The sequence below is a fragment of the Equus quagga genome, chromosome 7 (genome assembly GCF_021613505.1).
Source record: "Equus quagga isolate Etosha38 chromosome 7, UCLA_HA_Equagga_1.0, whole genome shotgun sequence".
Classification (NCBI taxonomy): Eukaryota; Metazoa; Chordata; class Mammalia; order Perissodactyla; family Equidae; genus Equus; species Equus quagga.
The window spans coordinates 126408609-126422443 of NC_060273.1; the positions used below are offsets into that span (position 1 = coordinate 126408609).

At 41.5% G+C, this 13835-nt stretch overlaps 1 protein-coding gene across 2 annotated transcripts in view; it reads left to right on the forward strand.

The window, feature by feature from the left end:
- The window catches only part of ACOT12 (acyl-CoA thioesterase 12), a 46983-nt gene extending 33159 nt beyond the window's left edge, over window positions 1-13824 (forward strand). For both annotated transcript variants that reach the window (XM_046665711.1, XM_046665712.1), the window contains 9 exons: window positions 823-942; window positions 1786-1936; window positions 2939-2994; window positions 3278-3341; window positions 4025-4108; window positions 9578-9711; window positions 11481-11609; window positions 12912-13038; window positions 13295-13824. In XM_046665711.1, the coding sequence (XP_046521667.1) occupies window positions 823-942; window positions 1786-1936; window positions 2939-2994; window positions 3278-3341; window positions 4025-4108; window positions 9578-9711; window positions 11481-11609; window positions 12912-13038; window positions 13295-13429 (1000 nt within the window). In that variant the 3' untranslated portion in view covers window positions 13430-13824. The remainder of the gene's footprint in view (window positions 1-822; window positions 943-1785; window positions 1937-2938; window positions 2995-3277; window positions 3342-4024; window positions 4109-9577; window positions 9712-11480; window positions 11610-12911; window positions 13039-13294) is intronic.
- Window positions 13825-13835: the final 11 nt, after the last annotated feature.

Here is a 13835-nt window from a genome sequence, read left to right on the forward strand (position 1 = left end):
GTTATCCTTCCTATAAATTACGCACAAATATAAGAGAGCTTGTTCTTAAAATGAGATTGTCATTCTTAATGACCATAAAGCATTTGAACCTGTTCTATTGTAAAGGCTTACCATGTAATTAACTATGGCAGAATCTGTCCACTTAGTGTTGGCACAATTCTGTAGAGTAATTGAATGACTACAGTGGGAGTCTAAAATATAGAAAATTATGGAAGTAACTTTCTAAGATTAAATATTCATTATAGATATTTCAAAATTTCACACACACCAGAATTGTAAAACATAGACCTTTAGCCTTTCAGGCTTTGTGTAGCAATCCAGGTAACTTTTCTGTAGGGAATAAAATTAGGCTTTTGATATGTGGGTGAATTCAGTTAACTGTGCAGCTAAGGAGCTAGTGTGAATGGCACCACTGGCACTTCTCTTCACTGTGTCCCACTCCAACCTGGGAGTCACAGCTTCCATGATTGCAGTCATGAGCTGTCAGGATGAACACCCTCCAGTTAGAACGAAAGACATTGGTTTGCTTTTTGGAGGGACTTCCATAGGGAACAAAACAAGAGCAGAAGCACCAGCATCTTGCTAAAGACCCCATGGCCTGGGGACATGGTATTTCCCATAATATTTGCAAGTAGTGTAGAGAACCACTCTCAACATACACAATCTGGTTATTTATTTCACTCTTGAGTTGGTAGAGGTGTTTATGTAGAAAGCACACTGAGCACTGGTCTATTGCATCCGTTCAGTGAATCAGCAGTTCCTGAAAATATTTTGGAGAATGATCACTGTCTTCTCTCTCCCTCCTTCCCTTCGTTTCATCAGCCGCCTCTGTCGAGCACACCCCCTTCTGAAGTCCGTGGACATGTTTAAGTTCCGGGGACCATCTACAGTGGGAGATCGCCTTGTCTTCAACGCCATTGTCAACAATACATTTCAGACCTGGTAAAGCCTCTCTAGTGCTCTTACGTTGCTGTAAACGAATACAAACGTGCACATAATTGATTTTTTAAAATTTTTACTTCAATCTGGAGGTGAGCGTAGGGATTACGTTAAAGTAAGCAAGTTCCTTCTAATTTTTGTTTGAAACTTCACTCAATCTTCAAACTCCATAGACACACATTTTAACCATGTGTTCTGCTTGAGGCCTCCTTACCCTGAGTAAATTGTGATACATTGGGTTTTGTTTCATAATAAGGGTGACTGTATGTCCCAGGTGGCCCAGGATGGTTCTAGTTTGTCCCTGTCATAGTTAACTCTTCCTCTACTCTCAAAAGAGTCCCGGTGACTATGTGGTCAACCAGTTCATAATGGACCTGTCATTTACCAACATGGAGTCCAAAGTACTTCCCAGTTATTTTTATTACTCTTCATACACAATGAAAAGATTTCATTTAGTATTTTTTCTTTTTAAATGTAAAAAAGAATATCTATAGTTCCTGTCCAATTTCAGTGTTTGATGCTTTTTAATTACAAAACTGTTGTTTTTAGAAGAGAAAACTTGACTTTGGCACAATTTAATATGCCTCCCCAAAATACGTTCATGAATGTATAAAGTCCCACTGGCTTTTTTCCCACTTCAAAGTGGGAAAGTAAGCGGAACTGGTCCCAGAGGCTTGTACATCAGACCATTGGCCTGATGAAATGGATTTTAACAGTTGCATAGATTTGCAGATGACAAAGAAAAAACTCCGGACCCACATTCTCTTCCCTGCTTGGTGGGGGCAGGGCAGAGGAGGCCTGGTGTGACCTGGTTCTCTGCCCGCTGCCCTGTGTCACCTTCTGCAGCCTTGAAGTAGGAGTGCGCGTGGAGGCCTTTGACTGCCAGGAGTGGTCTGAGGGCCGGGGCCGCCACATCAACAGTGCTTTTCTCATCTATAATGCTGTCAATGATAAGGAAGAAGTGGTCACATTTCCCAGAATCAAACCCATGTCAAAGGTCAGTTATAAGCATGTGAGCTTCAGTAATCAGACTGCTTATTCTAGGGGAAGGTGTGGGTACAGAGCTCTACCCAGAATCTCTCCTCACACCAGCAACAACTTCCGTGGCTATTCTCCTTTGGTTTTCTTTCTTTTCTGCATCACAAAGTAGAATGAGATTTTTCTTTTTTTTCCCAAATCACTCTAATCATTCACTGAAATGATGAAGGCCCTGAAGATGTTACTAAGCAAGGGCCCCACGTGCAGAGAAGCCAATACTACGGCACTTGCTTTGGAGAAAACAGACAACTTTATTGCATGGCCAACCAGCAAGGAGATAGGAGGCAAAGCCCCAATCCCTCTCCTTGATCGGAAGCAGGGATAGACTTTTAAGGAGTTGGGAGTGGGCAGGGTTATGCCAAATGCTATTTTGGCAGAGTCTAATTGGTTGGTTGAGTGTAAGGGTCTTCTACGTCCTATGTGCTGTAAACCAAGGGACCCCTTGCTTCTCATTAGGTTCCCCGCACCACTTTCTCATCACACTGAGTTCCATAGTTAAACTTTTGGTTCCTAGATGGCTCGAGGTCATCTGAGGACAAAGTTTCCATCCTGTGCACATGTTCCAGCTACATGACTTGCGTTTTTGCTCATTGCCGCTGCAAGATAACTTTGGTATTTTGTTATTGCTACAATAGGGCCAGTGCAAACTGACCTATGATGGCTACAAAGACTCTACCTCCACTTGGCCAAGAGCTGCTGTTGGAAGCAGATCATCCTCCGTGTCCCATTTCTGACTCTTCTCTCCCCCTTTACATCCAGTTCTCTATGCTGCGCCACAGTCTTGGGAACGGTGTCTTCCTCGCGTCCTGAAGTTGCCTTATTGCCAACTCTCACCTGAGGATAGTTCACGCAGAGACACTGTGTCCCAATTAACCTTTCCAACTGACTTAGGAGAGAGAAACTTAAGGATTGTAGCACTAAAATCTTAGAAATTTATTGATTTTACTTTTTTTAATTAAAGGATGATTTTAGACGATATCGTGGAGCTATTGCACGCAAGAGGATTCGCCTAGGCAGGTAAGGGACACAGGTACAAAGATTTTATGGGCTCTTCTCTTCTCTGACAAATTACACAACCCCCTCTCTGGGTCTCTATTCCCCTGTAATGTAAAAAGAGAAGGTCTGATGTTTTCTGAGTGTCGAGGCTATTGTGATGGAAATTCTTCTTCCTGATTGTTCCACCAGTAAAAGCAGCTTTTTAAAACTGCTGTTTTCAGTTCAAGAAAGAGTTAGAGTTACTGTTGTGTGCTAAATGCACAGAAGAAAACTGTTATTCAACATTTTAATTTTTTCTTTCCAGAAAATATGTTATTTCCCACAAAGAAGAGATTCCATTTTGCGTACACTGGGATACTGGCAAGCAGGTGACAGCTTTATGATTTGGAACTCTTCATGTAAAAATCACATCATTACAAAAATGGAAATCCCCTTGTTTAACTGGTTCAGGTTGTGCCTACACAGGTTGGATGAAAAGGTGAATTATAGCAGCCAGTCGTCGCAAAATAAAACAAAACCAGGCTTTCGGCAACTGGTTACCAACCAATTGCTTCACTGTCTTGTTTGAATTATATGTACAGTGCTCAAACTGCAGACTCGGGCTGCTCTGCCATCAAATGCATTCACGCAGCACAGGATGTTGAGATCTGTTGTCTTACTGTGATTTGTGCTGAATGACGTGCCCACCAGCTTGCCGGCAATTTTATAACATAGCAACAGAGTATTAGTGGTTTTAATGTTTTTGACCATAAAATGTACAGAGAAATCCAAGTTTACTGATTACATGTTGATTACAAGTCATACTGAAGGGTAATCTTGTCTTCGCTCAGGACACCAATTAAAATGATCCTAATTTGCTAAGTGTGCATGCTTCGTGTTACCTTGCCTGAATTCTGAATTATGCGTTTGAGACAGAAATCATGTTACCTCTAGCTTAGTTCTAAGCTCGACCTCATCACTTTGGCTCTCACAGTGCCCACTTTCTAAACAGAAGATATTTGATCGCATGTCTGTGCGTTGAGCTCACCACTTTAAAATACTTGTGTTTTAGGTAGCCCTGAGTCATGGCAATGTGGAGGCTCTCAAAAAGCTGGCAGCCAAAAGTGGTTGGGAGGTGATCAGTGCTGCAGAAAAGGTAGGAGGCACCCAGGGGTGCGCACAACCCACGGTCCATCACAAGTGAAAGTTGTCTTGATGGTGGTGGTTCTGCTGCTTTTGAGAAGGTGAAAAACCCCGTGGGGAAACTGTTTCCAAGAGTCAAGTATCTCTCCAGCCCTGTCTCTACTCCTCCACACCGACTGATTTGGGGTCCTTCAAATACACCTGCACATTCCTACACCTGAGCTTAATTGTCATGTCCTACCCCTCTCTCCTCCTCTCCATCTGCCCTGATCCTACTTGGTCTTCGATCCCCAGGAGAAACGTTTCTCCATAAAGCCACTCCTTCCACCCCTGGCTGAGGGAACTTCTCCCTCCAGGAACTCCTTTAGCAATTACTTCTTTAAAATTAATTTGTCAATTAATTATGCACTACCTTGTGACATTTCTTCATAGCTATGTTGAATTGATATTTAAGTCTTACGTAGTAATTTAACTTTTTACACATGATCTCTTTCCCTAACTAGGTTATAAACTTCTTAAGAGAGAGACTTATCTTGACTTGTTTGTGTCTCTCTTAGCACCTTTTACAGTGTTTTGCATGTCATCAAATTTACATAAATGTATGTCTTTCGGATGTTAGTTTTATCTAATTTCAGAGGTATGTCAGGAGACCCTTTGAGCTGATGCCCACGTTAACTGGACTGTAAGCTCTCTGAGGGCTGTTTGCTCACCACTGTAGTCCCAGAACAGAGCAGTGCCTGGTGCTCAGAAGATGCTCAATGATGCCAGCTTTTTGTCTGTGTTCACAGTTCAGTGTGTACTGGTTTTTCTGTTTTTGTTTTTTCTCAAGAGGATTCGCCCTGAGCTAACATCTGATGCCAATCTTTCTCTTTTTGCTTCAGGAAGATTTGCCCTGAGCTAACATCTGTGCCAGTCTTCCTCTATTTTGTATGGGGGTTGCTGCCACAGTATGGCCACCAAGGAGTGGTGTCGATCTGCGCCTGGGAACTGAACCCGGGCCACCAAAGCGGAGTGCACCGAACTTAACCACTAGGCCACAGGGCCCGCCCCCAGTGTGTACTGTTTTCCATCATAATGAAGTAGTAGCCTCTAAAATAGGGTAGCCATGTGTCCTGGTGTTCCTGCGACAGTCCTGGTTTACCCGCCTTGTCCCGTCATAATGGTTAGCGGCACTTGCTGTTCTAGTTTGGATGATAAATTATATGATCATTTACCCTGAAATCAAGCAAGCTTAAGTGCTATTTCACTGATTATTTTCAACTCTGACTTTGTTTTGTTTGGGGTTGTTTGCTTTTATTCCATCTTTGTCCTCACTTCTGAATCCTTTCAAAGTCTTCCCTACCCCCTCTGGATCCAGTTAGGTTTCCATCTGAGCTTGGTTCAGTGAGGCAGAAACACAGGCTTAACATAACAAAGTTACTTGTTTCTCTTTCTCTCTCATAAAAGATGCTTCAAGACTTTGTTCTCTTTCACTAATACGAAATCTGCTTCTTGCGTTAGTGCTGGCATCTGAGCATTCCTGAGTAGTGTTGGAAAGGACAAACATGTCCGGAGTGAAGGAAGAGAACATATTTAATGAAATTGTATAATATATTAAAACTTCTGTTCTTTGGGAGTTTGGGACCAGAAACAAACCTAAACAAATAGATGGAGTATTTGCTATTGTCTTAGGAGAGCCATCAATAATTAATTCTTAATTTTCGTACAGATGCTTATTAGAGGATAATGTATAATTAAAGGAACATTCTTATGTTATCTGTTGAATCTGAAGCCCTTTTCTTTTTAGATTATGACAAAAATCTGATTTTTTTCTTTCTGTTACCTGCCTCTTCTCTCCCACTTTTTAAAGGTTTTATATGCTTTTAATTTTTAAATATAGCTCACTCATTTTTTTTGTCTCCCTTTAGTTGAGTGATTCTTACAACACAACTGTCTGTTAAGAATCATACTTATTTCAGGTTTTAAAATTTATGCTTTGTTGGTTTGTTTTTTTTTTTTTTTTTGGTGAGGAAGATTGGTCCTGGGCTAACAGCTGTTGCCAATCTTCCTCTTTTTGCTTGAGGAAGATTGTTGCTGAGCTAACATCTGTGGCAATCTTCCTCTATTTTGTATGTGGGACGCTTCTACAGCATGGCTTGATGAGTGGTGTGTAGTTCTGTGCCTGAGATCCAAACCAGTGAACCCCAGGCCGCCAAAGCGGAATGCATAAACTTAACCAGTATGCCACCAGTCTGGCCCCAAATCTATACTTATTTTTGAGATAAATTGGTTAGTTTTCAAAAGTCTAAGATTTCTGGTGCTTGTAATGAAATTGGACAGTACTTGTTGTTTTAACCCATCTTTCATTTTCAGTGTATAATGATGGAATTAGTAATAGCAATACAAGGAGCAAAACATGTACCCTCATCTTAAAGGAGATTGTAATCTATTTTGAAAACATTACGCATATACATGAAACAGCTGAAGAATAATTTTAAGGTAGTTTATAAACGAGCAAGAGATTATAGTGTTTAAACCATAAAAGCCAGCTCCTAGGAAATGAAATGAAGGGAAGACAGTTACTGAGAGAGAACTCTGGAGAGGGGGTCATTCTTTTCTCCTTGAAGATAGAGTGAGGAGTAGATTGCTGGAGGGGTAAAGAGGCTTCTAGGCAGTGAGTAGCTTGAGCCAAATCTTTGTGGTAGAAATTAGCATGGGTGGGAGCAGGCCTAACTGGAGCAGCTTTTCATTTAGGAAGTAGCTGCGAGTGTACTGGAAACATGATGGTGAAAGCCCAAATGGCAAGGCCCACTTGAAAACCATTAAACAGGAGGAAACCCCATATGGGAACCAGACCAGAGGGGGCTGTTCTCGTTGAAGCTGGGGAGGGGCTGGTCCCAGAGCTCCGCTTGCCCCTTTCTTGTCACTATAGTCCCCAGAGTAAACCCCCAGGCACCTCCAAGGAAAGTTAACCTCCCCCTGGGCCTCTGTAAAACCCAATTTTATCTTCCTTCCCACAATGTAGTCTCAATAACACTGGTCAACAGATAGTATAAAATTCTAAAACTTTGAGTTATTTCCTCTTGTGCTATTTGTATAAGACATCCAAATCCATTAAACAGAATCTTATTAGAATGAAAAAACAATATCATTAATAAAACGTTAGCAAGCTCCAGTAGTTTGAGCCTACTTACTTTAAGCTTCATTTCATAGAATAAAATTCTCCAGGTACCAAATGATAAAACGTTTGAGTTGGTTACAAATGGAATTTAATCTGTATTCTTCTGAGCATGAAAGGGAACTCGTTTTCTTGGAGAGTTGGTCTTGGAGAATTTTTTCACTAAGCAAAGGTTGGCTTTTTGAAGAGAGTAGGGATTAAAGAGAGCCAGCACCAACCACTGCCTTTCCTTGTCTGCATCAGTGTCATTGAGAAGGACTTTCTGCTGCCTTCCCCTGCTGGGGAAGGATCAAAATATCATTCACGCATCCAATACTGTACTTGGCACTGGCTAAGTCTGCGAGCTCTCGAAGGGCACAATTTAGTGGTGGCTATTTAGCATGACGTTTACTTTGGCTCCAGGATTGGAAGCAGCGGCATGTGTCTGCAGCCTGGGGAGCCGCTTCCTGGAAGTGTGCTGTAATCATGTCCTGGGGCTGCCATGGCAATCCTGCAAGCTTGGTGGCTTACGCAACAGAAGTGTGCTGTCTCCCGGTTATGGAAGCTGGAAGTCTGAGATGAAGGTGTTGGTAGGGTTGATTCCTCCTAAGGGAGTGGGAGGATCTGTTTCAGGCCTGTCCTTCTGGTGGTTTGCTGGCAATCTTTGGCGTCCTTTGGCCTGTAGATGTGTCACCCAATCTCTGCCTTCATCTTCAGATGACGTTCTTCCAGTGTGCATGTCTTTGTCCAAATTTCCCCTTTTTATAAGGACACTAGTCATATTGGATTCGGGGCCCACCTTACTCCAGTATGACCTCATCTTAACTAATTACATCTGCAATGACCCTGTTTCCAAATAAGGTCGCATTCTGAGGCACTGAGGGTGAGAGCTTTAACATATGAATTTGGGGATGTAATTCAACCCTTAACAAGTTCTCAGCCCAAAATTACACCCTACTCCACCCTTGTTCTACCAAGGCTGCCCCAATGCCAGAATCTGACAGAGACTGGAATTCACCCTGGCCGCCCACCCTTGCCTCCTCTGAGATTTCAGAGCCCCAGCCGTCTGGCTCAGAGCCAGACGGCCACCAGGCTTTGATAAGGTGACTTCCCTCTGGATTTACACCAACGAACCTCCTTCTACTCCTGCTGTACAAGGCACAGAGTTAGGCACGTCCAAGCTGAGGTGAGTGTCAGCCACCAACTGGAGCCCCATGCATGGTTTTCTTTCTGTTTGATAACTGCACACAGCCTTCGGACGGCATGTCCTCCTTTGTGGGCTCGATTTAAAGACAGGCTTGGCCCAGAGGTCCATTGGAGAGGTAAAATGGCATAAGCAAATAGTCACCTCTTTCCTTTTTAAGCTGCTTTTAGTCAGTTTTTCATTTCTTCCTTCTCCTCTTGAGGATATTTATGTTTAAGTAAAGGTTTCCTCCCTCACAGCCTGACTTTTCCATCTGCTTGATTCCTGCAGGGAAGTCTTAACTCTATGTTTGTTTGTCTTCTCACAGCTTGTTGCCATGGGAATGATTATAAGATGGCAAATTTCAACACTAACTTCAAAGCCCCTGAAAGAGATGGAGAAAATGGGTGGGATAGAAATGTGCTCTTAGCTGAACACATACCTCTGATTATTGGCAAAAGCACAGTAGAAGGAGAGTTCAGAGTAACAAGGGATACGTTGATGTTTAATATGTGTCAAGTGGCTCCCCAAGACAAGCCTCCTCTTATCTACTTATCTAAGGAGTAATAAGCGTCAGAAACCCAGGAATTGGCCTCCCGGGAGGATGAGCCCTTGTGATTCCCAGATGAAAGAAGTATGGGCCTTCGGCAGCCCTGTTAAGAGGTTGAGTTGGTTCTAGAGCTGGTTAGCTTGCTTCCTGGGTCCCCTCAGCCTGCTTGAAGGCACACCTGACATCCTGGAAAAGTATCCTAGACTGTAGCCTTGGTTCCAAGGTCTCAGGGGGAGATGAGGCACTGACTTGCCCATCAGTCTGGTGATATTTTCTGTTGTTTCTGGGTGGAGGCGGGGACACATCCCAGAGCGAGAAAGGCTTACATTCTTTATTTTTCATGAGAAAAACTGCTGCATAATAATTAAATAACCTCCCCCTCAAGTTGCATATTGTTTGGAGACACAGGACACAGGAGTATAGCATCCTGGTCAGAGCTCTAGACATCTAAGCATTTGAAATGAATGTGCCGTCGTTTGCCTTCTTCTTATCCAGGTGCCAAGATGCCTTGGGTAGTGCAATCAACCTATGATTACATATTTATGTTTGTGGTTTTTAAAGTAAATGCATCAATTCTTCTTTTATAATTTATTTTTTCTTGTTATCTTGTTAGATAAAAATATATACCCTGGAAGAGCATGATATTTTATCTATTTGGGTTGAAAAGCATGTGGAAAGACCAGCCCACTTGGTTTACCATCTCTTGTCCGACTTTACCAAGCGACCTTTGTGGGACCCTCATTGCACGTAAGAATAAATTTAAAATATTTTCTTAATCAACCCTGACATCATGTAAAAGATAACTCTACATTGCAATCCATCTCCATTGCCCAGCTAATGACCCAAAGTTTTATCAATTAAAGAGTATTTTTTTGAAGCTTGCTCTGCACAGAAAACTGCTATTGAGAGACACAAAACAAAAATTATTATAATTATTTATGTATCATCTGTATCGAGTTGATGTGCTTTCCCACATCTATTGTAATCCCACCAATAACTCTTCATGGTTGATATTATTCTTGTTTACCAAAAGAGAGGTCCGAGACTTGCCAAGGTTGCACAGGCAGTAAAGCAACAGAATCCCAGTTGGAACCTAGCTGTCAGGCTCTGAATTCCACTCTTGTCTTTTCATACACAATGTCATTGCTTTCAAGGAAGTGATTATCTTATTGGCCTTCCAGCTTCCCACTCTTGCTGTTCAATCGGCGGTTCCTTCTTTTTCTGTGAAGTAGCACTGCCCTGGGAGGCTGAGAGGAGCTGTGTGGGTACCGAGGTGAACCACATCCCTCCTGCTCTCCGTGTCTGGGCAGGGCCCACTCTTCTCAGCCTACAACTCTTCTGTCACTTCCTGTCTCCTGCATCCCTAATCCAGTTTCCTCCACTCTCCCTCCCTTCCTGGAATCGGGATGCACCTTGTCACCACACTGAGGGGATGACTGCACTCAGGCCATGCCCCTGTCTCCCAGGAGTCCCAGCTCTGGCTGTAGTGCTCAGGGCCTCGCGGACACCTTGCTGAAAGGGAAGGACTGGGGAGATGGGCTTCCTATTATATTAAGCAGCACCATTTACTTCCTAATCTTGAGAAGGTAGAGGTTCATCTTTGGAATGTCTAAAACTTACTGAGATTAATACCATGTAATAGACAATTAAATACTACTAAAGTGAGACATCTCTGGGGTCATCTGTTACCTTTGCATTAGAGGCCAGAAGGATATGTCCTGGTTAATGCTATCATAATAAAACTCTCTGAGAAAGGAGGAAACACTTCATGATTTTCTTGCTTTACTATTTGTAGATACTCTGTAAGTACAAAGCTTTTAGCAAGAACAATGCCTAAACTTTGGTGTTAACTCTTCAAATGTTTCTCCCACTGTCACCTGACATTCCAGCTGAATTGAACTTTAATGAATGGAGAATGAATGAATGAATGAATTCTAATTCAATTTACTTTTCTTGTGCACCTACTGTGATTCAGATACTGTTCTAGGTGTTTTCACTTAGTCCTCACAATAACCCCATAAGTATTATGGTCTACATTTTACAGATGAAAAAATAGTGACTTACCTAACGTAACTTAGCTGCTAAGTGGCACTCTGGGATTCAAAGGCAAGTTGTTTGACTCCAAACTTGGTGCCTTTTCCAATAGATCATATTACTTTGCCTGAGTCTTTCTTGAACTGTCCATATAATTCACTAGTCTACAAATTATTATTACTTGATCCTAGAGAAAAATAATTTTGTGGAAAACAGCTAAATGCCTTTCTCTGAAGTGTTGAGGGCAGTGACCTTAGAAACAGATGGCCACCATTCTCTCCATCATGTGCAGAATTATTCCTTCTGACCAAACAGCTCTTTCTAAAGATGGACTTTGAGAAATGATGCTGGCTTTGGGAGGATGAGCAGAAGAGTGAATGTGGACACCAATAATGAAGTTATGCAAACAAACAAATGACGTGAATGCCTTACTCTAGCAGGTGGAAAAGTGCAGCCTTTCTTTCACTGTTCTGTTTATGTAGGTCCTGTGAGGTCATAGAGCGGGTGAGTGAAGACAATCAAATATATTATATCACCTGTCCTGTAGTGAATGGTGATAAACCCAAAGACTTCGTAGTACTTGTATCACGAAGAAGGCCTCTTGAAGATTGGTGAGTATATGCAATTCAAGTGTTAGAGCAACGTTTTATAGTATAGGGTAGAAAGAAAAAGTTGATATGAAAATAAGGAAGTCAATGTAGGCATTTCTGGTCTTGATTGATATTCATCTGAATTTTTTCTGGATGGACCTTTAGTTATCATTTTTTTTAAAAAACACCTGTTAAGTACCACCTGTGTGCAAAGCACCATGCAAGATACCTGAAGCAGTTCCCTTGCCTTTTGGTCTATTCACACACAAAACTGATATTTAGCAAACCTTTGAAACATTCCATTATCAGTAAAAATGAAGTGAAAGCCAAATAAAAAACCAGGAATGGGTTTAGACTTTACAAAGCCTCAGTTGTGCTAGACATCCAGAATAGCTGGCTGCCAGCTAGGGCTGTCGATCAGAGTGTCTGTCCCTGACTTCTCCGTGGGCATTGGACTTCTCAGAGCATGGTGCCTAGATTCTAAGAGGAGGTGTCCCCAGAGTAAGTGTTCAAAGAGACAAGAAGTAGAAGCTGCTGGACAGTTAAGGTGTACACCAGGAACTGGCCAGCATCATTTCCAGTGTCAGACCTGGCCTACAGAAACAACCCCACCCATGTATGAATATTAATGCACATGCATGTTCAGGATAATATCATTTATTGCAGCAAAAATAAACTGAAGGTCAATTTTATAAATTATGCTAGAGCTATACTCTGGTAGAATACAGACACACCTCTAAAGAATTATTGTTAGGTGAAAAATCAAATTATAGACCAATTTTTGTAAAATGATTAAATGTAGCTAAATATTATGTGCATCTGCTTACATAAATGTTATATATTTATGAAGAGGTCTAAAGGGATACACAACAAAATGTTAACAGTGGTCCTCTCTGGGATGGGAGTGGATTGTGGCTATGGTGGACTGAAGGAAGAATTCTGTTTTCTAGTCTATAGGGTACTCTATTGTTTGAGAGTTCTTTAAAACAATGCATATTATTTTTTCATTAAAAAGGAGAGAAATTACAACCCATTAGGGCACACAATAAAACCAGTTTAGAGGACAACTTCAGCTTTGTGGAGTTATGCAAAGTGTATGCAATTCTTAGGCAGAAAACACCTGTGCCCCATATTACTGTTTCCTACAGTTGACTGGAGCGATAGAGAATGTTTTCTAATGCACGCCGCTCATCTAGAAGATCTGGGTCTCCATAGCTTCACTTCTACCTATATAAATAAAGTGCATTAATTATAGGAATTTATTTTCTAACAACTATTCTTCATTTCTCGCAAGAACTTAGAAAATGTCTGTTCACCTTTCAGTAAGACGTTCTCGGTGGCAGCGAAGTCGGTTATTCTGCCGTCAGTCCCTCCTTCTCCACAGTACATGAGAAGTGAGATCCGATGTGCCGGGTTTCTCATCTGTGCTATTGACAACAGTTCGTGCACCGTAAGTTTAATGAAACATCTGCAGATTAATTTGCTCCTACAGATTTAGGGAAATCTTTTACCCAGATTTACTAATTATAATTCTGTAATGTGTGTTCACACTAGGGGAATCTTAAGGTCCTCCTTTCAGATCCATTCCAGAAGGTCCCCAGAACATTAGGGTCATAGGCTCCCCTATACCAACAAGATTGAGATGCCTGCTTGAAAAGTTTCCAGTCAATAAACAATTAAAATATTGTATTTTCTTTCTGAAACAGGTATCTTACTTTAACCAGATTTCTGCTAGCATCTCTTCCTACTTTGCTGGAAATCTTGGTGGCTGGTCAACATCCATTGAAGAGACAGCAGCTTCCTGTATACGGTTCTTAGAGAACGCTGTTGATGATGGGTAGATAATCAGATTTTAAATGGTAAACTTTCAATTACCTGTCATTTGATTTCTCACTTTTAATTCCAAACATCCTTAACCCTGACACTTGGCAAGCTTTTGGGCCACAAAATAATTTAAAAGTAAAATGCAGTTATGAAGAGATTAAAAACAAAATGCATCCTAAGTCAAATACCAATGATTTGGGTTGACGTTAAGAGCGTTAAATCTGTTTCAGATCCTCTGGGAGGCACAGGCCATGGAAAATTGTCTATATTCTATATTGTGCGTTCTGTAAAATGGTGCAAATTTGGTTAAAATGATCATGAACATTTTTAGGCTACAGAGGTGAAATGTGTTCTGTTTGAAATTTTATAAAATTTTCTGAAATAAAAAATGATAAGTTGGCTGGTTGATTAATACCGTGGGAT